The sequence below is a fragment of the Prosopis cineraria genome, unplaced genomic scaffold (genome assembly GCF_029017545.1).
Source record: "Prosopis cineraria cultivar Desert tree isolate PC_DT_omini unplaced genomic scaffold, ASM2901754v1 PC1, whole genome shotgun sequence".
NCBI classification, from domain to species: domain Eukaryota; kingdom Viridiplantae; phylum Streptophyta; class Magnoliopsida; order Fabales; family Fabaceae; genus Prosopis; species Prosopis cineraria.
In genome coordinates, this window is record NW_026555332.1 from 54,326,682 (window position 1) to 54,352,150 (window position 25,469).

General features: G+C 29.1%; 5 protein-coding genes across 5 annotated transcripts; all 5 read left to right on the forward strand.

Moving 5' to 3' along the window:
• Positions 1-7,356: 7,356 nt before the first annotated feature.
• Positions 7,357-7,842, forward strand: LOC129302522 (S-protein homolog 5-like). The gene has a single exon (XM_054941467.1). It carries the CDS (start codon positions 7,357-7,359, stop codon positions 7,840-7,842), a length of 486 nt encoding a protein of 161 aa, XP_054797442.1.
• A 1,127-nt stretch (positions 7,843-8,969) lies between these two features.
• Positions 8,970-12,251, forward strand: LOC129302533 (uncharacterized). The gene is made up of 2 exons (XM_054941475.1): positions 8,970-9,416; positions 11,842-12,251. The coding sequence occupies exons 1-2, from the start codon at positions 9,029-9,031 to the stop codon at positions 12,249-12,251; spliced, it is 798 nt and encodes a 265-aa protein (XP_054797450.1). The 5' UTR covers positions 8,970-9,028.
• A 4,055-nt stretch (positions 12,252-16,306) lies between these two features.
• LOC129302545 (S-protein homolog 5-like) lies at positions 16,307-16,783 on the forward strand. Its single transcript, XM_054941486.1, has one exon. It carries the CDS (start codon positions 16,307-16,309, stop codon positions 16,781-16,783), a length of 477 nt encoding a protein of 158 aa, XP_054797461.1.
• A 5,481-nt stretch (positions 16,784-22,264) lies between these two features.
• On the forward strand, positions 22,265-22,741 carry LOC129302556 (S-protein homolog 5-like). Its single transcript, XM_054941494.1, has 2 exons — positions 22,265-22,444; positions 22,529-22,741. Exons 1-2 carry the CDS (start codon positions 22,265-22,267, stop codon positions 22,739-22,741), a joined length of 393 nt encoding a protein of 130 aa, XP_054797469.1.
• Positions 22,742-24,931: 2,190 nt separating this feature from the next.
• On the forward strand, positions 24,932-25,384 carry LOC129302566 (S-protein homolog 29-like). Its single transcript, XM_054941501.1, has one exon. The coding sequence runs from the start codon at positions 24,932-24,934 to the stop codon at positions 25,382-25,384; it is 453 nt and encodes a 150-aa protein (XP_054797476.1).
• The last annotated feature ends 85 nt before the right edge of the window (positions 25,385-25,469 follow it).

A 25,469-nucleotide genomic window follows, 5' to 3' on the forward strand; every position in this document is an offset into this window, starting at 1 on the left:
CTCGGATTAAGGTTTAATCCAAAAGGATCTAGTATCTAGAGGGACAGGGTTGCGGATCCAGAACCTTTAAAACCCTCTACCTCTGCCATTCTCCTTCATTTCCTAAGCGTTTGTCAGCATGAGTAGGTGTGTCTGGCATGATCCTCCATTGCTAGGGCTCCAGGTCATGCATTCATCTTCTTCGTCTTGCTTTATCGTCCTCTCTGCTTGCTCCACCTTGCCAGGACCTCATGTCCTCATCTCCCCTTTGGTTTGTCATTGCTAATCTGGTTCAAAGGATCCTGAGATTCTCATTGTTCTTGTCGTGCTCAATGCCCTGAAAGTATTTTTGCGTTTGATCCTTGTGTTCTTGTGTTTGATTTCTTTATCTGTTTCTTCTATTTTCTTTTTCACCTTGATCTGCTTTAAATTTTTTATTCCTTGGACTTGTACATTTTTTTAAATTGTTTTGTTGTTGAGTTTTGGATTGACTATTTTCTAAAAATTGTTGTTGACTTTTACAATTCTTCAACGACAATGGTGCTTTTTACCTTCCGGGTTTCTTTTACTTCTTTGTTCATTCAATTCTAAAGCATTCGTGGGATGAGGAAGAGGCACAGGTGGCAAGCACATTTAAATCCACATCATATTTTATATCCCACCTGGCAAGGAGAGAGGGATTAACGTTGAAAATTAGCAGCAGTTAGTGATATTTATTGAATTGGCTGTCAAATATATTTTTATCATTTTTTTATTTTAAGCTATCGTGTGTTATTGACTAACCATTTAATGAGTATTTTTATCTTTTCACTCAAAAGATGGTTGTACTTGAAAATTAAAAAATGACCTACCTAGTTATGTAGAAGTTATGCCCCTTGAATTATAAAAAAAGTTAGACATTTAACAAATATATTATTAAATAAATAATTTACATTTTGAAAAGTGAACTTCTCCAGGGTTATTAAGATGTACCAAAAAGAAAGGATTATTAAGATAATTACACGCAAGCATGACACGTGTAAATCAGTTGATAAAAAAGGAAGGAAACGTGGCTATGGTGAAAGTTATATTAAATTATTTTTAACACTCCTTTTATTAGAGATAATTTTATTGAAGACATTATCGAATACTAAATATAAACACCTCTTTTAACAAATATTTAAATTTTTCACATTGTGGAGGATCAATTCTATCAAACTTTGATTTAACATATTGTGAGAGATTAATTTTTTTTATTAGACCTAGTTTCATTGGTTCCCTTTGCGCCAAGCTGCACCAGCCCCCCCCCCAAAAAAAAAAAAACAAACAAACGGAGAGCATTTGTGGTCCAGTAATGTAGTGTCTTACTTTTGGTCTTGCTGCTAATGGGCTTCGTGGAGCCTGTTTTGCAGTCCATTTTCTACCCAAAAAGATTAAATCTTATATAAAGATAAATGAATGTAGCATCTTATAAATTTTATGTTATAAGTTCGCGATCAGAACTTGATTTCTTGTGCTAAAAAGTTATATTTATGACAAAATTATTGGGGGACTTTTTAATTTTAAAATTAAGAAAATAATATACCATGTCACAATCCAGCAAAATATGTCACGTAATATAAGTTAAATGATTCAAATCATGTATAAAGTCATCCTCCCAATGCAATTCCATATATTTACTGCTCCTTTCATTCAAAAATATAAAATATTTTTTAAGAAATTAGATATTTAAAATATAAAATATTTTTAATCTTTTAAAATATAATTATTACTTTTTTAAGTATCCCTATTAATAGTGACTTTTTATATTTATTATAGAGTGTTTAATAGAGGTAAATATGAAAAGATAGGGTAGTTTGAAAGTAGATAATTATTTTGTTAGAAGTAAGATTTAGTAATATTTTTTAATGGATTGAGTATTTATTATCTATTTTTATTTGGCCAGGAAAAAAGTTATCTATTTTGGTTGATGCTACTGTTTATCATCTATCAGGTAGATATGAATACATACACTACAAACATAATCATGGTTACAAGCCAGGACCGAAAGTCAAAGGAGCAATATTTTTTTAATTATATCAGAATTTAATGTGTTTATACAAATATTGTAATTATATGATATGTGTGAGTAAGAGCTGAATAAATTTTATCCCTTCTAGCTTTTCATTGTTGCAAGTGTTCTAAATTAATACTGTAAACAATATTTTGATCTGAAATGGTAAGATATTTGATTCATATGACTTAAATAACCATTTTTTTTTGTACGAGAGACTTAAATAACTTTTTATTTATTTGATTATGACTTGAACAAAATTGCTTGCATTTTCTTCAAGTGTAACACGAGAATGTACTTTTTATATTTTATATTAAATATAAAAATAAGAAGGAAAAAAAAACAATGTGGGTCTCAAACAAAATTTAACATCACAAGCGGAGCAAATACAAATATAATATGATATTGTTGTTGATGTTTGATGAAAACGATGATTCTTAAAAAACTTATATGTATACACATTAAAAATTAAACTTTAGTTTTTTGTATTTTGTATCCACTGCCGTCTCCCTACTTCCTCCCCCAATCTCGAGTGATACTTTGCTTTCCCCCCTCTCTTTGCCAACAAAAATATTTCTATTAAAATAAAGCTAAATAATCCAACAAAAACAAAATAAAATTACAACTAAAAAAACTTTAGGATAGATTAGCCAGAGTCTTGAAACTTTTTCCAATCAGTAAGTGCGTGTCAAAATATGAGTGAAAATCACATCAACATATACATTTAGGTTTAGATCTTGGGGCATCGATCTATCTGCCCACCTTGAAATAAATGTGACTCTGGCACTAATTATAATTATAAGCATACAATATATACAACCCCTCTAAATTACAATTCAAGAAAACGATGAGATTGTGTGTTCTTCTTTCCTACTTGATCAAGGGACATATGCTTTTCACCTTTTCTTTACGGTTGGAAAGATATTGCAATGTTTTTCTCAAGTTCAAGGGGCATCACATCTAGAGTTGTCAATTAGCATTGGCCTTTGAAGGGTTGTGGCCTAAATAGAATTGAAAAAAATAGACGGGTTTGATCATAAAGGGCTTGAGCTCTAAAATCCAGTTTATCATTTTTTGCCCCATTTTTCAAGCCCAGCCTTATGTGAAGGATTCAGAGCCGAACTCACAAGCCCTGTTTTAAAAAATAAAAAAATTTAAATAAAATTAAGAATTATAAATTAATTAAAATATTAAAATTTTAAAAAAATCAAAATTCTCATAATTTTTTAGAAATTAAACAACAAATATTTAGAAGTCTAGTAATAAAATTCAAATCTTGATTAAAAAAGTGTTCATTTTTTATAAATACACAAACATAATAATTATAGAAAAATAAAAAATATTAGAAATTTTATATTGTACACTGATATTTATAAAATTATATTAAATTAATTGTAAAATGAATTAAAATTAATAATAATATAATGCGTATAAAATTAGGTGAGCAGGTCATTAGCTTCAAATACATATTCCAACAAAGAAAATAATAATATAACAGGGTTTGAAGGGTAGCTCAGGCCCGAGCTTTTTTTACAGGACTTATTAAAGCTAAGCTCTCAAGCTCGATTACTTTAAAAATTTATTTTTAAAGCCCAAACCCTAATTTAAACAGGGTCTCTAAGCTTAATCCTTCAAACTCGACCCTTATTCCCGGCTCAAAGCCTAAATGAGCTGATCTTAATAAGCTTAATTACATTTCAAAGATTCATTTTGTAACGGCTAGCCTTACAGCCTCGACCCTATTTTTTTAACTTAAGAACATAAAAAAAATTTATAATCCTTTAAAAAGTCATTATGCATGAGATTAAATCACCACTAGAAAAATGCAAATTAACGAGGGCTTATCTTTTTCTCTCTAAAATGCCAAATTAGCTAGGGATATTTATTTCATAGCTCGACTTAAAATTAGTGAGGAACTATCAATCCCTCTCTAAAATAAGAGAATTAGTGAGAAAAATAGTGAGAGATTGTTAATTTCTCTCTAAAATAAAAGAATTATTGAATTAGTGAGGAAATAATGAAAGACTGTCAATCCCTCTCTAAAATAAAATAATTAGCAAGAGATTTAGTAAGGAATTATATCCCTAACTAATTACTGCAAAAAAAAACTTTTGACAATGACTTTTAATTATATATTTAAATATTATAATTTTAAAAAATTAAATTTAAGAATCAACTAAAATATTCATAATAAAATTATTTAATATTCAATATTTTTTATTTTAAGTTGATTTTCATTAATAAAATAATATTTTATTAAATATAAAGAATAATTTTAATAAAATATACTCCCTCCGTTCAAAAATATAAGGCATTTTTTAAGGAATTAGATATTAAAAATGTAAGGTATTTTTAATCTTTTGAGGTGTAATCATTGCCTTTTTTCCAAAAGTGTCCCTATTAATAATGAGTTTATATTTATTATAGGGTATTTAATAGGGGTAAATATAAAAAAATATGGTTGGTTTAAAAGTAGGTAACTACTTTATCAAGGGGTGAGATTCGATTAAAAATACTTTATATTTTTGAACAGAGGGAGTAAATATTTTTAACATATTCATAATTGAAAAAAATTAATATATATGTATATGTGTGTGTATTTTATAATATATTATTTGATATATTTATATAATTAAGTAATATATATTTAATTTATTATATAATGACTGCAAGTGTTTTTCAGTTCAACTGATAAAGAAGGAGAGCATTAGGCTTGGGAGGTAAGTGGTTAAGGGTTAAAGTCTTGACTTTGATATAAATATAATGAATATGTAACACAATAAGGAGAAAGTGATATGGTGTAAAGTGGACAATAACATGTCATAAGTTGTCATTCATGTGGCAAGTAATGGGGTATGAGATGATAGATGATGTGGCGATTAATAAGGCACGAGCTTGTTAGCAATATGTTATAAGTTAACACACACATAGTAGGTGATGTAATATCACTATTTTTAAATATATGTATATTTAGCGAGGAGAATATAATATCTTGCTAAATTTATCGAGCTTTTTTTAGTTACGAATTTAATGAGAGACAAAATCCTTCACTAAAATATAATTTAATTAGGAAAAATGGCATTCATCGGGGGATTTGTCCCTCACTAAATTTCATTTTTTAATAGTAAATTTATATAAAAAAATCAAGTCAATTCATACCACAGTGAACATGTAAAATTTAAACATATAAGTCTAACATCAAATAACAACATTAAAATTAACATTAATAAAACTTAGATTTTGCTAGCATCATTAGTCAAATCTTGATGAATGGATGAGAGATGGAGGAATAAGTTTAGGGTTTTTATTTCTTCTAATTAGATGCTTGGTCATTTATCTTTTCATATTAATTTTTTAAAAATAAAAGGTATTAAATGAACAAACTCTTTTAAACTCAAATTATCATTTTCTATCATAAAATACCAACTTGACCCCAGCCATTTGTGGGTTTAAAAGGGCTAGCTTATTTACGGCTCTAAGACATTAAGTGTTTTTGAGAGAATTGTGAAAGAATGAAAATGTCTTCTAACCCACCATTACACCCTCCATTTTTAGTATAGGAAAAAATGTTATATGGTTTGTTTTTCATAAGTAAAAGTGAAAAAAAAGAAGTATTCATCAATTTTTTTTCAAAGTGTCTCTCATAAAATCAGAATTTATGTTCACGAGACAAACTTAATTTTTTTCACGCGGCAAAGATCCATTACAAGAATATTGTATTCCAATTTTTTTTAAAAATTTTAAATATAATTATTATGTCAAACCAAATTCTTTATACTCAAATTAGTTAAACCTTACTTACTTTAATGTGAATAAAGAAGGAGTATTTTGTAAAGTACTTCATCCGTCCTAATTTATAAGATATTTTTATAGGATATTTGACGTTTCAAATTATAAAATATTTTAACAAAGTTAAAGTTTTATTAATGATTTTTTTAAAATATTATGCTTCCCCATTACACTCTATCTCTATAATAACATTTTTTAAAACTTATATTAAAAAACATTTTAAAGCATATTCAACAAGCTTTATTAGTTTTAAAGAATAAAACTCATGTATGATAAATTAGGACTTACGAGTAATTAAGAATGGGGTTTATTAAAATAAAATAAAATACATAGACGTACCCTCTGTTTTACCTTAATTACTTAAACCTCTTTTTTATTTTAAAAACTTATACAAATCTCTCATAGAATTAACAATCACAAAACACAAACCCCTCATACTTTAAAGATTTTATTTCCATCCATCCAAGTCATAGTTGACCGTTAAATTACTTTTGTCAGACCAAAAGACCCCCTCTGCAAACATAAAATATTACCTAAAAATCATTTAAAACACAAAAAAATTAATTCATATTTTCACTTTTTTATTCGTATTCTTATTTTTAATCATGTAAAATTATTTATTAATTTTTTTAAAAATAAATATATAAGTTAGCTAAGGTAATATTTCAAACACACAACTCAATGAAACAGGCATTTAATATAATAAGATAAATTATTTAATATGATTTATGTTTATTTTTCTGCGTTATCAATTTGAAACAATTATTTTAAATTATTTATTTAAATGCTGTCATAATTAACTATTTAAAGTTCATTAAACTTGGAGGGAGAGAGTATAGAATTCGATTATAAGAGCAAGAAGTAATTGTAAATTTTCCAACGTACTTACAAGAAAAAATATACATTTTAAAATATTTAACGGTGCTAAAACATTAAAAATTAAAAATTGGATTAAAGTGTTGTTTTAGAAACACGAGGGAGACCCCTGTGATTTTAGTAAAATAAGAGGGACGCAACAGTAATTCACTCTAAAAAAAAAAAAAAGTAGTTAAGAATCGAAGCTTCAACCGTATCGTGATTCATATTTAAGTCACATACGTGGATCCTCCGCATCTTCTCCATTTTCAGGGCAAACCATACAAGCACGCATTCATTTTATATTAAAACCTTGACGGAGTTTCTTTAAATACCATAAATGCAAGCTCAATTATGCTAAACATTTACTCACTTAATGAATTTTAACGTGGAGTAGCATGTGTATGAATTTTATAGGAGAAACCGTTATTTTTAATGTTTTCTAACATAAACAATTCATATTTTTAATAAGCATTTATTACAAACTTCATTAATTATTCTTTATAACTTTATCATTAATTGTCATAAGAAATAATTCATGAAGGTTTGATTAATATAATTAATAAAGGATGTTGTAGTTTATTTTTTTTATTTTTAAATATAATTAATATATTTAATTAAATTTTTTTAAACTGCGTGGAACAATTTTTTTTTATAAATAAAAATGAAGGGAGCAATGACTCTTTGATGGAACAGAATTGATGGAGCCTCTCATCCTGCTACTGCTAGCATGGGCAACATTAATTGTTGAGCGTCACGAAGCTCTCTTTCTCTTTCCAGGCGTGCCTCCGAAGACGATAGTGCAGATCATCAACAATATCACTGATCCGCCTCAGGACTTGACTCTTCACTGTAAATCTAAGGACGATGATCTTGGGGAACACACAATCAGCGTGGGAGGGAAATACGAGTTCATATTCAGACCAAATGTTTTAAAACCAGTGACGTTGTTTTTTTGCAATTTCAGGTGGCCATCTGACACATCGTTTCACTACTTTGATATATATATTCAAAAACGAGACGAAGATAGTTGCTTGGACAAGGATGTTACCTTGTGTTATTGGAAAATATGGAAAGGAGGTGCGTGTAAATATGATAAGGACTTGAAAACCTACACCAATTGTTACCCATGGAACCCTGCTCCTGCTATTGTTGCGTCGTCCGTCATCAATACATCCTTTATCTAATTTTCCCTTTCAACCTTGCTATGATGGAAATCACGTGTTTCTCCCGTTTAATCATAAGCTTTATCTTAAAAAATATGAATGCTTTGTCTAGTTATAGAAATTTCTATATATCTTGAGATTTTAAGTTTATAATTTTAGAATACATATATAAACATCTTTTTTTAATATTTTTTCATTTTTTTCGTTTATATTTATAGAGATTGTGATCCTAATATTATTAGTTTATTACTCCTTTCATTTCAAATTATAAGATACTTCTGTAAGAGTTTTGCCATCACAAAATATAAGACACTATGAAAAAATTAAGATTTTATCAAACATGCTTATTTCAATATTATTCTTTCTCTCTCTACTTAATACTAATTCGGTGTGAATTTAAGGTTATTAAATGAATGGTATTTTTGAAAGTTTATATTTTTATTTTAAAAAAAATAAGGTTGTTAAGTGTATTTAATGAGGGTTATTAGTATATAATATTTTTATCTAAAAGTGTTTTATAATTTGAAATAGAGCGAGTAATTTAGAATATGTTCATATTTGTTTTTATACTTGCTTATTAATTTAGAATATATTCATATTTCTTTTTATACTTGTTTTTTTTTTAACCCTTTCCTAATACGCTTATTAGGTAATAGGTACAGGTATGCGTAATTTGTAGCTTAGAAATATGGATTAAAATATAAAAAAAAAAAACGGTTCCATCAATTTTGACTAATTCCACCAATTTCCTAATCATCTTATTTTTCTCCCATGTTTGGGCTGTGCAATGGATCAGTTGCCTATTGAACTAGTTAAATCGACGGACCCGATCAAATTCTTAATTAGAACAATTGCAAGTGATGTTGTTTGTCTTTTTTTTTTTTTTGGATTTCTAAAAGCAAATACAACTTTTCCTGTTTATAAAAAAACAAATACAAGGAGACTATATATAAAGGGAAATATTTTTAATGTCATAAATGCAAGTCCAATTAATTAGTAGATATTTACCCACCTTATTGAAATGCATGCGTGTGTACATATACATAATTAGATATGATCGAAAACGTCATGATGATTCACATCCCGAGTTTGATGTGCCGTATATATTACAGCATATATTTGTAGAAAAATCTGGTACCCCTCGTAAACCCAAATTAAATCAACATATATACGACTCTTTCACGAGAAATATAATATTATAAAACATATGGCTGCATTGGCGAAATTTCTCATCTTGCTACTATGGACGACAATGGTTGTTGAAGGCAACAGAGCTCTCTTTCCCTTCCCGGGCGTACCTTCGAAGACGATAGTACAGATCATAGATAATTTAACAGATCCACCTCAGAACTTGACGCTTCACTGCAAATCCAAGGACGATGATCTTGGAGAACACACAATCGGCGTGGGAAAGAACTACGAGTTCAAATTCAGATCCAACGTTTTAAAACCAGTAACGTTGTTTTTTTGCAGTTTCAGGTGGCCATCAGACGCTTCGTCTCACTCTTTTGACATATATGTTCAGAAACGAGACGAGAATAGTTGCGTGGAGCATAAAGGCGTTGCGTTGTGTTCCTGGAAAATATGGAAAGGAGGTGCGTGTAAGTATGATAGAGCCTTGAAGGCTCATACTATTTGCTATCGTTGGAACCACCCTCCCACTAATATTGTTGCATCGGCCATTGCCCATAGCCCAATACCACCATCTATCCTACTCTACGCTTGATAATAGCATGATATATCTCTATATCCATCTTCTTAACTTTTGCCTGAGTTATGGGATTGCCATTAAAATTTTAGAGGTAAAAAGTTATTTATTATTTTGACATGACTCTTTATTTATTAAATTAAACCAACTTTCCCTTCTATAAAATAGTACTCCCTTCATCCCAATCCCAAATTATAAAACATATATAAAGATAATTCAATATGTTAAAATACAAGACACTTTAATAAAAAAAGGTATTTGTTATTTATACTTATTCTAATATTACACTTCCCTTCTTGTTACATTTTCTCTCTCTATTCAATAGTTCATAAATAAGACTGTATTTAATGAAGGGTGTCTTTAAAAAGTTATACTTCCTCTGTCACAAATTATAAAATACTTTTAAAAAAAATTTAGCATTCTAAAATATAAGATACTTTGACAAAAATAAGGTTTTATTAATAATACTTTTTCAATATTATTTTTACCGTATATTCTTTTTCTTTAATATTCTCTTATTAATAGAGTATTAAATGAAGGTCATTTTTAAAAGTTTATATTTTTATCTTAAAAAGTAAGGTTGTAAAATGTGTTTAATAGAGTATTAAATGAAGGTCATTTTTAAAAATTTATATTGTTATCTTAAAAAATAAGGTTGTAAAGTGTGTTTAATAAATTTTATTGATATGTGAGATTTTATTTAAAAATATTGTATAAATTGAAATGAAGGGAGTACTTATTTTTTAAAAAAATTGAAAGAGATAAGTTTCATCAGCATGCATAATTTTATTTAAAAATAATTAATTAAATATGGATGGAGGGAGTACGTTTTTAGAGACAGTACTTTCGAGAAGTTGCCCCTCATTGACTACTTGTATAATGACCACCATTAAGATACGAATAAGGTTAAGCTTAAGCCTTAATCACAAGAGCATTTTTTTCTAAGCCTATCAATCTGAAACATAATTATTAAGACAGAGTAACTTTTCTTAAATTAGAGGAAACGATTAAAATTAATTTATATTTAAATAAATAGTACGCAGGAGGAAGTATAACTTGCCAAGATGAATATTATTAATTAATGGCGTGGATGCGTGTGAATGAGAACTTCACAGCTCACAGCTCACAGCTCACACGGCAAGGCTAATTATGACTATAAACATGAACGCGGTGGCCGTGGCACTCATAAACTCAAAACTTGCATCAAACAGAAGAACATTCTGATTGAGTGGGAAAGAAAATTAACAGTAACACCAATAAATGAATTTACATCATTTTGTCAATTAGGTAATGGAGAGTTTTAAATTAACTATCGCAATTTCAATGAGGCGTTAGTTGTTCTTTTACACATTTTGCCAATCATTTATTACTCTCCTTCTAATCCTATTTACTCTCTCTGTTTTTAAAAATAAGCATATTACTAGTTTAAATGTTTGAAGATAAAAAATTCAGATTAAAATATCCCTGTAATCAATAAAACAATAATTTAAATTTCAATTTAATAAGAGGCAATTGGAAAAAAATGTAACGATAGTTTTTTTAAAAAATTTTTTCACAGTTTTGCTTATTAAAAATCGATGAAACACATGACCGTTTCTTTTATAATAAAAAAGGAAGAAGTATAATAAGTCATTTCAAACATATTTTATATTTAAAATTTACTAACTTTGTTCAAAATTTTTAATGAGTTTTAAATTTTATCCATATCAAATACATGATTTAAATAGGAGGTAAAAAGAGAAAATTATAATAAGAAAATTAATGGCATAACTTATAAATAAAAATAAACAAACCATTTTGTCACTGTCTTATAAATAGTATCGAAAATAATATACTATGTATGTAAAAGTCTAATGATACACATGCGAGAGAGAGAGAGAGAGAGAGATTAATTTTTTAAACGCTGTATGTATGTGTGTGTTCATATTGTACGTGCGCCACACAAAACCTACACAATATCCAAGCGCGCTTAGTATTTATTTTTGTTTGCCACTGTATAGTGCACGTCCATACATAATAATGCAAAATCATTGCAGGTTTTTAAGGCATTGACTCATAATCAAGTATTAATGCTAATAAAGACAGAATGAGCAGCTCATGAATATAATAAATTAATAAAGACAAGTAATGTTATTAATTATTACCGTGACAAAATATTGATTCGACTGGATCAGAATTAGCTCACATGCATGCATATAGTTCTATAAAAAGGAAGGTGTCCGGTGTGAACTTGCTCCAATATCGAAAAGACATGGCTCCATCCATGAAGCCTCTAATTCTGTTGCTAACCATAGTTGCTGCAATGTTCAAAGGCGGCGACACTGGCCTTTTTCCGTCCAAGACAACCGTGCAAATCGTCAACACCTTGGCTCACCATGAGGACGTGACTATTCATTGCAAAGACAAACATAACGATCTTGGAGAGCACGTTCTCAAATTCAGAGAAATGTTTGAGTTCAGATTCAAGCCAAATCCTTTTCTAAAGGTCACTCTTTATTTTTGCAGTTTTTGGTGGCCAATATTGTCTGAACCTCATTACTTTGACATATACATACAAGAACGAGACACTTGCACAGTGTGTAATTGGCACGTAAATTATTATGGTCCTTGCTTATTTGGTGTTTGTTATCCTTGGCATTATAAGTATCAGCCACCATTATCAGCAGATGCTCCTCTTCCTCTTGCTGGATCAAATGCCAATATTACTCAATCTCTTCCATGATGATTGCTGGAATCAAACTGTAATAAGCTTTATATATATATATATATAGTGACGATGGTGATTCAATATTTGATATCCATGCATCTACTTTAATGCTTAAGCGTTGAGATTGACGCGGTATAAATCATCTAACCAGAATGTTTATCCATCATTTTAACATGATTAAATAATGTGGCTCCCATTTAACGGGTACTCCATCCTCCGAATTTACAAAAACAAAACTAAAAACTCAAAAGTCAAAACATTCATGTTTATTCTACTTTAATTTAGAGTATTCCTCGACCCGTCTGATTTATAAGAAAAAGATAATAATTTTTTTAGTTCTATCTATATAAAGGGTGTTATTGACTTCTTAACACAGTTTTTTATTTTTTGGTGTTTGGTAAAACATGTTGAAAATAAATTATAAATATAATCAAATGAAATATTTTGATTCTTGCCATAAAATACCTTCTATAAAAAAATGTATAGTCTTTATTATAAATCAGGGTATTAATTAATTTTTTTAAAAATTACCCTATTTAAAGTCATTAATCATAATAGAAAATGTAATGTAAATTTAAAAAGTTTTCATTTGAATATGGGTAAAATTGAAAACTTATTCACTTTTCAAGAGTACATCATCTCTTTGATTATGATAAAATGTTTAGAACAATCTTATAATAAGAAATGAATTTGAACGGGTTGACCCATGATTTCTCTCAACGCCATAAATGCTTACAAAGCAGCAGAGAATGAATATATTAATGACATGAAAGTGGTGCGAAATTGATTTGCAATGCCAGGCATGGGACATAAACTTGCATGGAAAAGAACAATTAATACATGGATTCATTGACCAAGCCTCAATATTTTTTGGTGGATCAAGTCTCAATTATTTTAATGTAAATGCTATTAAAGTCCTACAACAACCAAGTCTTATTAGTTTCACCGTAACAAGGCGGCTATTTCAGCAGGAAATTAAAGAATAAATAATTATATTTTATAATATTTCTTATCATTTCTTTGTTACGTCGGAATTTCCTAACAAGGGATAGTTTTGGTGGGAGATGCATCCTCAAAGTTTTCAGGATAGATATGGCATAAACAAAATAATTCCAGTCAAATAACTAACTTCAGGATAGATATGGCATGAACAAAATAATTTCAGTCAAATAACTAACAATTGCTTTGCTATTTACAAAGTTATAAAATCGGCATTACAATATAAAACCTCAAACGTATGTGCAAACGAAATCATTTCACATTCAGCAAGTTTCACCGGAAAAAATTTCACATTCATTAGCTTTATGACACGTGGATGCCCATGACGAGAAGACATTGCAGCTTTTGTTAAGAACAGTCAAATATTATTAAAAAAGATTACGACGTAAAAAGGCCTACAAAATCATGAAACTGATATCCCAGGCCCATGCACAAACATAGATACAAAAGCAAAAGACAAAACAAACCAAATACAAGAAAAAATCCACAAACCGAACTGAAACAACAACAGACTTTAATAACAGACAAAAACAAAAAACACAGATAAACTCCTTGCCTGCTAAACTGTTGAAACAGAGCGCCAAAGAGATCTGGAGAGAAATTGCTTCTAAACCTCCATACATTCGTACCCTCAAGAGAGACGAAGGATCATGAAGCAAGAGTAAATTTCCTTCAATTTGGGAACAAAGAGTCCTTCGTTGCCACAGTAACGAAGAAAGTTGGATGAGAGTGCTTCTAACTCCACTTTTTAACCAGTAAGGATTGTAGGTTGTAGTAGAGAACATAAACAAACATGCCCATTATCACTACCGAAGACCCAAAAAACACATTATTGAAGACTGAAGCCCGACGAAGCAACATATCTGAAGCTGACTCTCATCAAGACGAAGCTGTTCAGAGAACACAACATGAACATAACCATTGAAAGCTCAGCAAGCGAAGAGATGCATTGTGTTCTGTGAGACTGAACTTCAATGCTACCACACATCTCCTGTAGGATTTTGAAGTCCCTTGCATATTTTGATTATACAGAGAATGAAAGAAAGAAACAGGTGTCGCTTGAATGCTAAGCCGTCGTACCATAAAGACTTGCACAGAAAAGTAGCAGCATGAAGACACGAACAGGAAAAACCAGCACTGCATGCATGTAGGACCTCCAAGTGGCTGCAAGTAAACTTGAAGGTCCAACAGGAGATCGTGCAAGTATATGAGGTTTTTTTGGATCTCGTAGAAATCAGTCTGTGTGTTGGAGTTAGTTGACAGGGAAACCAACGAGCGCTTACGTTTTCGTTGAAAACCAATGCCAAGGCAGTTAAACGATCTCCTTTAGAATGTGAATGACAGAAGTAGTGGAACTGGCTTCGTGAATGAGAACTTCCACCTGGCATTTAATTTGCTGAAAAAAGAGGAAGAAAGATATGATGGAAAGACCGCGTGCGAGTAGTTTTCACTCAGTTGAATTGAGATGATGACAAGAGGTGGATGCAATAGAAGATCGTCGGCAGCTAGGATCCTTTAGTTAAACAGGGTAACGAGAAAAGAAAAAAAATTAATTTTATTTATAAAACACCTATCAATTTTTAATGTTCTTTTTTATATTTTTATTTTTATTAAATATTAATTTTATTAAATATTTTAAATAAAAATACTAATAATAAAATTTAAAAATATTTATTAGTAATAAAAATTTATTAAATTTTAAGACAGTTAATGAAATTTAAAATTTTTTTTAATTTCAATAAAATATATTAAAAGTGACATTTATAAATAAGACCAAAAAGAATATTCATTTTTCGAATCATTTAAAATGTTGAAACTTGTAAGTAGTCCCACAGAGGATATTCTAGTTATTACATTATATTTACAAAGACAAAACCGAAAAACTTACAAACATTAATGTATTTACATCAAAGGAAAATTAATTTCATAATCACACAATGAATGATAACACTCCCTCTGGTTTTAAATGTAACAGCTAGTTGAGAGGTTTATTTTGTCCTAAACGTGAGACTTTAGTCTACATTATCTCCTAATTTTTTTCTCATCTTATTTATTGATAACATATTAAAAAGGGTTTCTATCAATAAAATTAGTTCTTAATATAAATGATTAAATTGGAGTGTTTTAGGAAAATCAAGACACATTTTTTCACAAATATCTAACTTAATTAATTTTGTTAATTTTGTAAATAGCTCATTCAATTTGAATCGGAGGGAGTATTAATTAACCAAAGTCATTATAAAAGCAAATAAAACTTTTCTCTTTCTATATATTTTACTTTTATCTTGTTTCAAATATAAATTTTACATTTATCAGCTAAAAACGTGGGGAATCTTTCAAACAAAAGGCGGGGGAATCAAATCATCCCCCTCCTTAGCTCTTCAAAATAGCTGCCTTTCATTTACTTATTTTTCAAGAAATTAAATATTTTTATTTTACCTTTAAAAAATTAAAAATAATTGTCCTTTTGAGTTTTTTTAGTTTTTTTCCAATTTATTATTACTTTAAATTTTTGTGAATTGTTGATTGTTAATAAAAAACAAAAAAATGTCAAAGTCAAATACCACTGTATTAGCTTAATTTAAGCTATTTAACAGCTTTCCTCATTTGTGTGCATATATAATGTTAATTGCATATCTAAACACTAATACTAATAATGGCTTTCCCTTATATGTCCTAGCTAGTAATATAATTATTTCCAATTTTCTATAATTACATGCAGGCAAAAAAATTTTTAGAAACAATTAATATTTTTTATGTTCCCAAAGGTGAATACATAAAATTTATCTGGGGAGAACATGAATCTAAAAGCATAAATAGAAAGATCCAATTTGCACCAATTGTGAGGGCTGAGCATCAGTGCATATTAATTTCAAGGCATGCATTAATGGCATATCCAAATATTAATTCTAATAAACATAATTATTTCTTTTCATTAATGCAGTAATCAATATTACCATATGCAGTAAAAATATTGATCAGATGGGGATCAAAATTAACCCACTCACAGTCATATAAAAAGGGAGGTACGTGGTGAGAGCTCATTGCATATCACTTGAAGAAAATAAGACATGGCTCCGATATTATCTCTGAAGCCTCTGCTTTTGGTCACAGCCATAGTTGCTGCAATGTGCCAAGGTGGCGAGACAGGTCTTCTTCCTCCAAAAACAACAGTCCAAATCATCAATACCTTGCCTAAGCACGAGGACTTGACACTTCATTGCAAAGACAAGCATCATGATCTTGGGGAGCACACTCTGAAATTCGAAGAGTCGTTTGAATTCAGATTCAGGCCAAATCTTATGATGAATTCGACTCTTTATTTCTGTAGTTTTTGGTGGCAATCAGGAGAACCTCGTTACTTTGACATATACAAACAGGAACGAGACAAGTGCAAGGTGTGTACTTGGAAAGTAACTGAGTATGGTCCTTGCTTGTTCGGCGTTTGCTATCCCTGGAATAAGTCTCAACCGCGGTCAACGCTTGTTCCTGATAACCTTGACCGTGTTATTACATCAAATGCCAAAATTACCCGATCTCGTCCCTGATCATTAAAATCACATGCTTAGTATAATCACCTTTATATCTATGTTTGTCATCGATCAACTTTGTTTCAATTTTTAGGTGCCTTGAAACTAACGTGGCATGAAATATACTCCCTTGTTTCAAACATAAAGTGTGCTGGAACTGGAAATATATACAAGACATTTTGTGGATTTTTAAGGATAATTAATGTTTTTCCCTAAAATAAATTTTCATAAAAATATCAAACTATCTCACCTCTCTTCATTAATATGATCCATTTCCTTTTGCATATTTATTAAAAAGAGAACAAGTTGAAAAAAAATATTAACTATCAAAATGATTCTTTTGGCATGTTTGAATTAAGTAAAAATATCAGTTATGTAACTAAATTAGTTTTGTAGATAGTGAAAAAAAGGTCAGACTTACAAGATCATACAAAAAAGTTTACTTCTTTTCATTTCAATTTTTTTCATCTTTAATCTCTTAGCGAATATACGTTTTGGATTGAATACATTAACAAAAATTTCTAGCACGATTAATTGAATATCCAGGTATAAATGTGGGATTTATGAAATTTATTATTATTCCCTCCAATCCTATTTATGATTCATTTTTTCCATGTTTTACTGTAACTAAAAAATGAGTTAAAATTGATTTTCTTTAAAAATTTAACAAATTTTTCATTTTATGATCTATTAAATATATATATATATATATTTTAATGATGTATTTTTACGATCACTATCATTGTTTAATGGGATAAAAGTTATGAAATTTCTGATGAAAATGAAGTCAAATACATGCCATATAAATCAGATAAAAAATGATTCTCTCTTTATCTTATATAATAAAACGAGTGGAAGTATTTGTATAGAAAATACCAATCAATATTCAGGAAAGATAATTTACTCAACCTGTGGCAAGATTATAAATTTGTACTACTTTCATTTTAATTTATAAGACATTTTCAAATAAGATCATGCACACCAATAAAGTTTATTAAATATATTTTATAACTTTTTATTTTTCAAAATAAAAATATACTTCCTCCATTAAAAAATATAAGGCATTTTTAGTATTTTGAGGTATAATTATTATTTTTTTAAAAAGTGTCTCTATTGATGAATGACTTTATATTTGTTGTAGGGTATTTGATAGAGATAATATAAAAAAATAGGGTTAGTTTCAAAATAAATAACTACTTTATTGAGAGGTAAGATTTAATTAAAAATGCCTTACATTTTGAATGAAGAGAGTAAAATTTTAAAAATATCATTAATTTAATACTCTATTTATATAAGAATATTAAACAGATAATACAGAAAAATGATAATGCTGAAGAAATATTTTTTTAATGAATTTAAAATCTTAATTTTTGTTAAGAAATGTCTTAGGAGTATAAGTTTTGACGGAAAAGGTAACGACTAAGAAGTAAGATTTTTTTTTTGGGGGGGGGGGTAGCAGGCGAAATTTTATCCGGGAAAGAATAGAGAGAACAAAAATCTAAAATCATAAATAGATAGCAGATCCAATTTGCAAAAATCTTGAGGTCCGAAAATCGTTGCAAAACTTAAGGCATTAATGGCATATTAATAGTTTAATACTAATAAATACTATAAGGATTTATTTTCGTTAATGCAACGATCATCATTACCAGATAAAATTAACTCATTCTCAGTGATCATAAAAAAGAGAGGCGTATGGCAAGGACTTGTTGCATCTCACTTGAAGGAAACAAGACACGGCTCCATTAATGAAGTCTCTACTATTACTGTTAACAATGGCTGCCGCAACGCAGAAATGTGGCGAGTCGTTTTCAATCATTCCGTCAAAAACGACGGTGATAGTCCAGAAATCTGATAAGTAGCCAAGAGGATCTGTCGTTTCATTGCAGATCCAACGACGACGATCTCGGAGAGCAGAACATCAAATACGGACAAACGTGGGAGTTCAGATTCAGGCCAAACCCGATCTGGGAATCAACGCTGTACCACTGCCAATTCTGGTGGCCCTCACCGGCTTCGCCTCCTCACCATTTTGACATATACCGACAGAGACGAGACTATTGGTGCAAAGTGTGTGCTTGGGGCATATACGACTCTGGTCCTTGCATTTCTCGTACGCTTGTTTGCTATGTCTGGGCCTCTACACCTCAATCAACTTCATCACCATCTCATGCCCCTCCCCTCATGTTCCTCCCTCTACTTCACACAATGTCATCCAATAATCCTATCTCTCGCTGTGTTCAGATCATGCATGTATATACATATCTAATGTTAAAACTCTCTGTGCTAATTATTCTCATTTCCCCCCCGAAATTGATATGGACATGATTTAATGTTAGTAATTTATTCAAATTTCAAACTGCATTGGCTCTTGAAGAGGAGGATTGGTGTATTTTTTTGCTCATGCATAATACTTAAAATTCAATAATAGCTTAAGTTTTTCGATGTGGAATTATCATACCTATTATATTTTCTTTACTATTTTTTCGTTTATTTCTTGTTTTCCTTTTTTTTTTAAGACCAAAATCAACCTTGACTCTGATACCATATTAGAGTTTTATATTAATCACAAATTGAGGCTTGCCACTTGCATTATCAAAATAGCTTAAACTTTTATACAAAGACTCACTACACATTTATATATTATGATGAATTCTTTAATCATCCAATGCGAGACTATCATACATACTTAAACATATTTCTACATGTGTTTGGAAATGAAGGGAGAAGATGAGGAGAGAGAAAATGGATAAGAGATAATATTAAGAGAAAAAAACTCTAAAAAATATAAAAATGATTTGAGTTATACCCCCATAATACTTTCAATCCTAACTTTCCTCTCATCCAAGTCTAAAGCTAGTGTTAAATTAAAAATTTATTACTTGATCTTATTTTAATTCCAAACACCAAAACTTAAATGGGTTAAAGTGAATTTTCTCTCGTACTTTTCTTCGAGAGGCATTGGATGCTCTATACTAATAAATAATATTTTTTTCTCCTAAATCATTTACTAGGTGGGCAAAAATTTTCTTTATAAGTGATCCGTTAACTTTGTTATTTTCTACTAATGTGGCATGTCTTTTGATATTAATTTTTTATCTTTGAATTTTTTTAAGAGTGTTGGGCATTGTGAAGTCATTTTAAAATAAAATTTAATAAATATTATTAAAATATTTAATATTTATTAATAAAAATGATATTTTAAGAACATTAATATTAATTAACTCTCTTAAATTTTTAAGTCATTATATGTAATATGTTCAAATTAATGGATATTTAGAACCAAATTGTAGCTTGTTTTAATTAATATTTTCATATAATGCAACATTTTTATAATTTTAAAATTGAGGAAATGAGTTACAAATTTTCTATAATTTATTCAGAATACTATTGTTATATTATTTACAAATATTCACATACAATTTATAAGTCATTTATAAATTTTTAAAAATTAGTTCAAGTTATTAATATTTAAAAATAATTTATAATTTTTTAATGAATATTTATAAATAATAAAATTTAAAATTAGATATTAAAAAGCTAAATATTTTAAAAATATTTATTATAATTAAATTTATTTTAATAGCATTTCAAAGCTCAACACTCCTAAAAAAATTTAACGGACAAATTAATATCAAAAGACATGTCATATAAAAAATGATAAAGTTAATGAATTTTAATGAAAGGATTTTTGTTCATTTGAAAAATAGTTTAAAGAAAAAAAATATCTTACTTATTAGTGGAAGGTGCCTAATTGTTAAAAAAATGCAGAAAAAAAAATTAATCCAAATTTAATTATCAATTCAGGTATTTGTCATTCACTTGAAATCCCACATCCACACGGTGATGACAGCTTGCAGAGGGAAGGAAATGGGATGACAGGGATTTGCTGATTTTGCTCCCATCTCGTTGTTTGGTTATGTTAAATGGATGGGACGTGGGAGTCATTCATTTTCCCTCGTTTTGTTAAGACGGGAAACTGGGGGGGACAGAGGAAGATTACAGAAATTTTCCTCTTTGAGAAAGAAGAGGGGGTGGGGGCTTGTATTAGTTGAGAGCAACGACACAAACGAAGAAAATTTTCCCATCGTATCTTTGACAAAATATAAATCTCGAGGAACTGTTTTATTTAGAAAAGCAGTATAAGAGAGAAAAATCAATTTCAGTGTATGTAATACCCCATATAGCAACAGACATCACGCCATGCCCATGGAAATGTATTTGGTGACAATACAATGGATGAGCTGGTTAAAAAACAATACAATGAATGGAAATAATTATTAAAGCAACACAATAAATATAATGTCACTCCGAAGTCAATGCAAAGACCAACACATAACATTAATTGCACACACATTTATATATATATATATATATATATATATTTGGTCTTTACTATATATATGGAAATTTTTAGAAGAAATTGTTGGTATTAATACTCTTTCTGTCCTAAATTATAAAATATTTTAAATAAAATTTTACTTATTAATAAAACTTATTAAAAATACTTTATAACTTTACATTTTTAAAATAGAAATACAAACTTTTAAAAATACTTTTAATTTAATACTTCATTTGTTAAAGAATATCAAAGAAAGAAAATATATAGAAGTGTAATATTGAAAAGTCATTATTAATAAAATTTTATTTTTATTAAAGTATCTTATATTTTAAGATGTCAAATCTTCTCCCAAAATTCTTATAACTTTGGATGAATACTTGGTGAAATACTTAGTTAGTACATTTAATTTTTAATATTATTTTTATTTAAACGTATTACTCCACTAGTCCTATTTATATGATACAAAGAGAAAAAAATAGTTCTATTTATAAGGTATTTGTCAATTTAATATTTTTCTTTATATTTTTACTTTTATTAAATGCTTCAAATAAAAATATTAGTAATGAGATTTAAGAATATTTATTAGAGATAAAGGTGAAAACTTATTAAATTTTAAAATAAAGTTAGTGAAGTTTGTAATTTTTTTTGGTTTCGATAAAACATGTTAAAAATGATTTATAAATAGGATCAGAGAAAGTAACTATGAAAGAAAATGTAATATAAATTTGAAATATTTTAATTTAAATATAAGTAAAGTTACAAGTTTGATCTTTTTTAAATAAAATTAATGATTTAATCACCCATCTTTTATTTTATTGGAGGTACCTTAATTATAATGGAGACCAGATGGAGTAAATCAAAACAATATTAATGCTGTCCAGATAAATGTGAAAATGGAAAAATCACTATTATTGCCACAATAAACATGAATGAATTAATAACATTCAATATAATCAATTTAATAATATTAAAGTTAATAGTAGCATGATGAGCGAAAATCGCAAAATCACTATTATTGTCACAATAAATATGGATAAATAATAATATTCAATATAATTAATTTAATAAGGTCAACTGGATCTCAAGTCATGGTGATATAAGAAAGGGACGTGGGGGATGAACTTGTTGCACAAATTAAGGAAAACACTTAAATCAAGATGGCTCCGTCTATGAAACATCTGCTTCTACTGCTAACGATAGCAGCGGCGATATCGGTGAAGAGTGGGAAGGCGTCTTTATTTCCTAAAAGAACAACAGTGCAAATCATCAACAACTTATCGAATCACCAGAATCTGACTCTTCATTGCAAAGATAAGGAATTTGATCTTTCAGAGCACGTACTCGAAGAGGGAGCGATGTACCAGTTCAAATTCTTTAAAAATCCTTTTCTGAATAATACACTGTATTTTTGCCATTTTCAGTGGCCATCAGATACCTCGTTTCACTACTTCGACATATACATAGAGGAACGAGACTATTGGTGCGAGATCTGTACCTGGAAAATCAAAGAATCCGGTCCCTGCCAAAATCAGTGCTTTCCTTGGAACCACGATTCTAAGCAGCAATCTACAATTTCGCCTGTTGGCTTCGTTGCTCTATCTGATATCAAGACTGCCCAGTCTCGTCATACTTGAGTAATGAGGTGTTGTGAGAGATCTCTATAACCCATGTATCAGCTTCTATTGTGATATATGTTTGAGGTGAAATTAACGTGCCTCACCTCGAGTATCAAATTTGATTGTTGGCAATAACGCTCCTCGAGCATGCCTTATCCATTATTTTAACAAATGCTACAACATATATCTGAACCTTTCTGTGATTCGTAAGAGATAAATATCTAAAAGGAAGAAAAAAAGGAAATCCACATAGGGTAAACATTGGAAGCATAAATTATAGAGTCGATAATATTAACTATATCACGATGATTATATTCTTTAAAACGGTTAAAGGATAAAAATATTTATCAACTTTTTCTCTAAATACACTCAATATTTTTAGGTGAATGATGGTGAAATAATGCCTATAACATCAATAAAGTAGATGGAAAAGTGCCCAGTAGTTAAATTTGAATAACGTTCATTAATATTTATAGTTAAAATAAAGGAAATAAACATGAGATATAAAAATATCCACAATTTTTTTTTTCTAGGAGCTCATAGCATCATAAAGTCAAGAATGATGCATGGATATCTATTAATGTTATAAGATAGACTGACATTTTTCAATCTATTAAGTTCTATTCTTAAAACTTTACAGTCCATATTAAGATATTTTAATGGATCAGGAGATGTTAGATGCAGTAATTTAAGTCAAGTTTGATGTGTTAGCTTGAGTAAGTTAAAAAAATTTTAGTATCGAGCTTGGGAGTTTAATTATTTTGGACTTATTCGGATTGCTCGAATAAGCCTAAAAAAAAAAAATTAGGCTAAGCCCAAGTCCGAATTGATTTAGATTGAAATAAAATTAAAATGAGATCAAAATTAAAAATTTTAATTTTTAAGATAACAATTGAAATTGACTAAAAACATAATAAAATAAAAAAATATTTTATAATTCAAGTATTTGAAAAATAAGCTTGAAAGCCTAAATTGTTTGAATTGAGCTTGATTATATAGCCAATTATATTTTATAAAGTTAACATATATTCATTTACCATTATTGATTTAAGAATGTTGAAAGCTTTGAAATAAAAAAGTTTATGAATATTTTCACACCTTATGTTTATATTTTTTGAGACAATCAGTGTTAACGGACATTATTTAAATTTAACAATTTGAATATTTTTACACTCATTTCAATAGCGTTATGAATACTATTATACAGTTCTTTATTTAAGGATGCAGGTGCTTCTAAAGAAAATTGATGGAATTTTTTTCTCTTTAACCCTTACGTTGTATGTTAATGTCCTTGTTGCGGAAATGAATTGTTTGAGAAGCATGTACAGCAATGATTGGTTAAAATCATTTTCAGAATCATGTTGACTATGAAAGTGCAATGGCAATGGTAGAGATCGATGGCTATATCCTGAATGAGTTTATATTAAGATATTCTGAAAAATACAAAGCATTTTTTTAATGCAGTATATTAAAAAAAAAATTTGGGTCTTTCAAGATACAATATAATTAATGATTTTTTTTGAAAGGCACCCTTAATTAGAAGTGTAATTAATAAAAATTTTTAATCAAAAGACTCTATTAAATAAAAAAAAACTTGAAAAGAGTATGTAATTTTAGAGATAATTAACTAAATTATTATTGAGATGCACAATTCAATTAAAAATGCTTTTATAATATTAAATGAAAAGAGTATTTGAGGATAAAGGTTCTTAGTTGAAGTGATTGACCCGACTAACTCATACTGTCTTTAATTCAAAATATAAGTATATTTTAACAGTAATTCACATACCAATAAAATATTTATTCTGATAAAATATATATATATATATATATATATATTTACTTTTAGTTCTAATCTATGATGAGTGAGAATAAAGTTATTGATATTAAAATTAAAGTTAATAAATATGAGAGGTAAAATAGAATTTTTTTTTACAAAAACTAAATTGTTTATATTTTAAACAATGATTGATTGAGAGAGAATCTTTATGCTTTGGACAGAGGGAGTATGAACCTATCTACCAAGCAATATTGGAAGCTTGAAAACTTTGAAGCATTAATTGCAGAGTGTAATAGGAAAAGTACGAAACGTTATTACAGTAATAATTATGGATGAAAGTAAGCAGCATAGCTAATGTTGTTTGAACAAGATCAAATTAACTCGTCCAACAAGGTCATATAAGGAGGACGGCACGGTGTACGTACGGCATGAACTGGTTGCGCCATCAGATCCACATCCGAAGAAGGAAACAAGATGGCTCGTTATATGCAGTCACTGCTTCTGCTGCTGCTAGCAATGGTAGTTGCAATAATGTCTCAATAACTCCAAAGGTAACGGTGCAAATACTGGATGGCTTGTCTCAAAATCAGGACTTGACTCTTCACTGCAAATCCAAGGACGACGATCTTGGAGTACACACCATAAAAAAAAAAAAAGCAACTTACGAGTTCACATTCAGGCCAAGGTATTTTATTCACAGCACACAGTTTTTCTGCAGCTTTTGGTGGCCTTCAAACACTTCGCTTCACTGCTTCGACATATACATGCAAGACCGAGACTGGTGCTGCGCTGTATGCTTTTGGACAATATGGGAATCAGGACCTTGTATAAGCGACGATCTCACTGGCTATATTGACTGCTATCCTTGGAATTCTGTCTAATACCTTCGACAAGTATCAATATGTCAGTATATTTACATACCCCGTCTTCGCAGAGCGAGACAAGAATTTGTTTGGCTTTATTTAT

Bases quoted from the DNA above. Each gene is read 5' to 3' on its own strand.
- LOC129302522 (XM_054941467.1), top strand. From the start codon at position 7,357: ATGGAGCCTCTCATCCTGCTACTGCTAGCATGGGCAACATTAATTGTT.
- LOC129302533 (XM_054941475.1), top strand. From the start codon at position 9,029: ATGGCTGCATTGGCGAAATTTCTCATCTTGCTACTATGGACGACAATG. The intron at 9,417-11,841 runs GTGCGTGTAAGT...CAATGTTCAAAG, and splicing joins CTGGAAAATATGGAAAGGAG to GCGGCGACACTGGCCTTTTT.
- LOC129302545 (XM_054941486.1), top strand. From the start codon at position 16,307: ATGGCTCCGATATTATCTCTGAAGCCTCTGCTTTTGGTCACAGCCATA.
- LOC129302556 (XM_054941494.1), top strand. From the start codon at position 22,265: ATGGCTCCGTCTATGAAACATCTGCTTCTACTGCTAACGATAGCAGCG. The intron at 22,445-22,528 runs GTACTCGAAGAG...TGCCATTTTCAG, and splicing joins AATTTGATCTTTCAGAGCAC to TGGCCATCAGATACCTCGTT.
- LOC129302566 (XM_054941501.1), top strand. From the start codon at position 24,932: ATGAACTGGTTGCGCCATCAGATCCACATCCGAAGAAGGAAACAAGAT.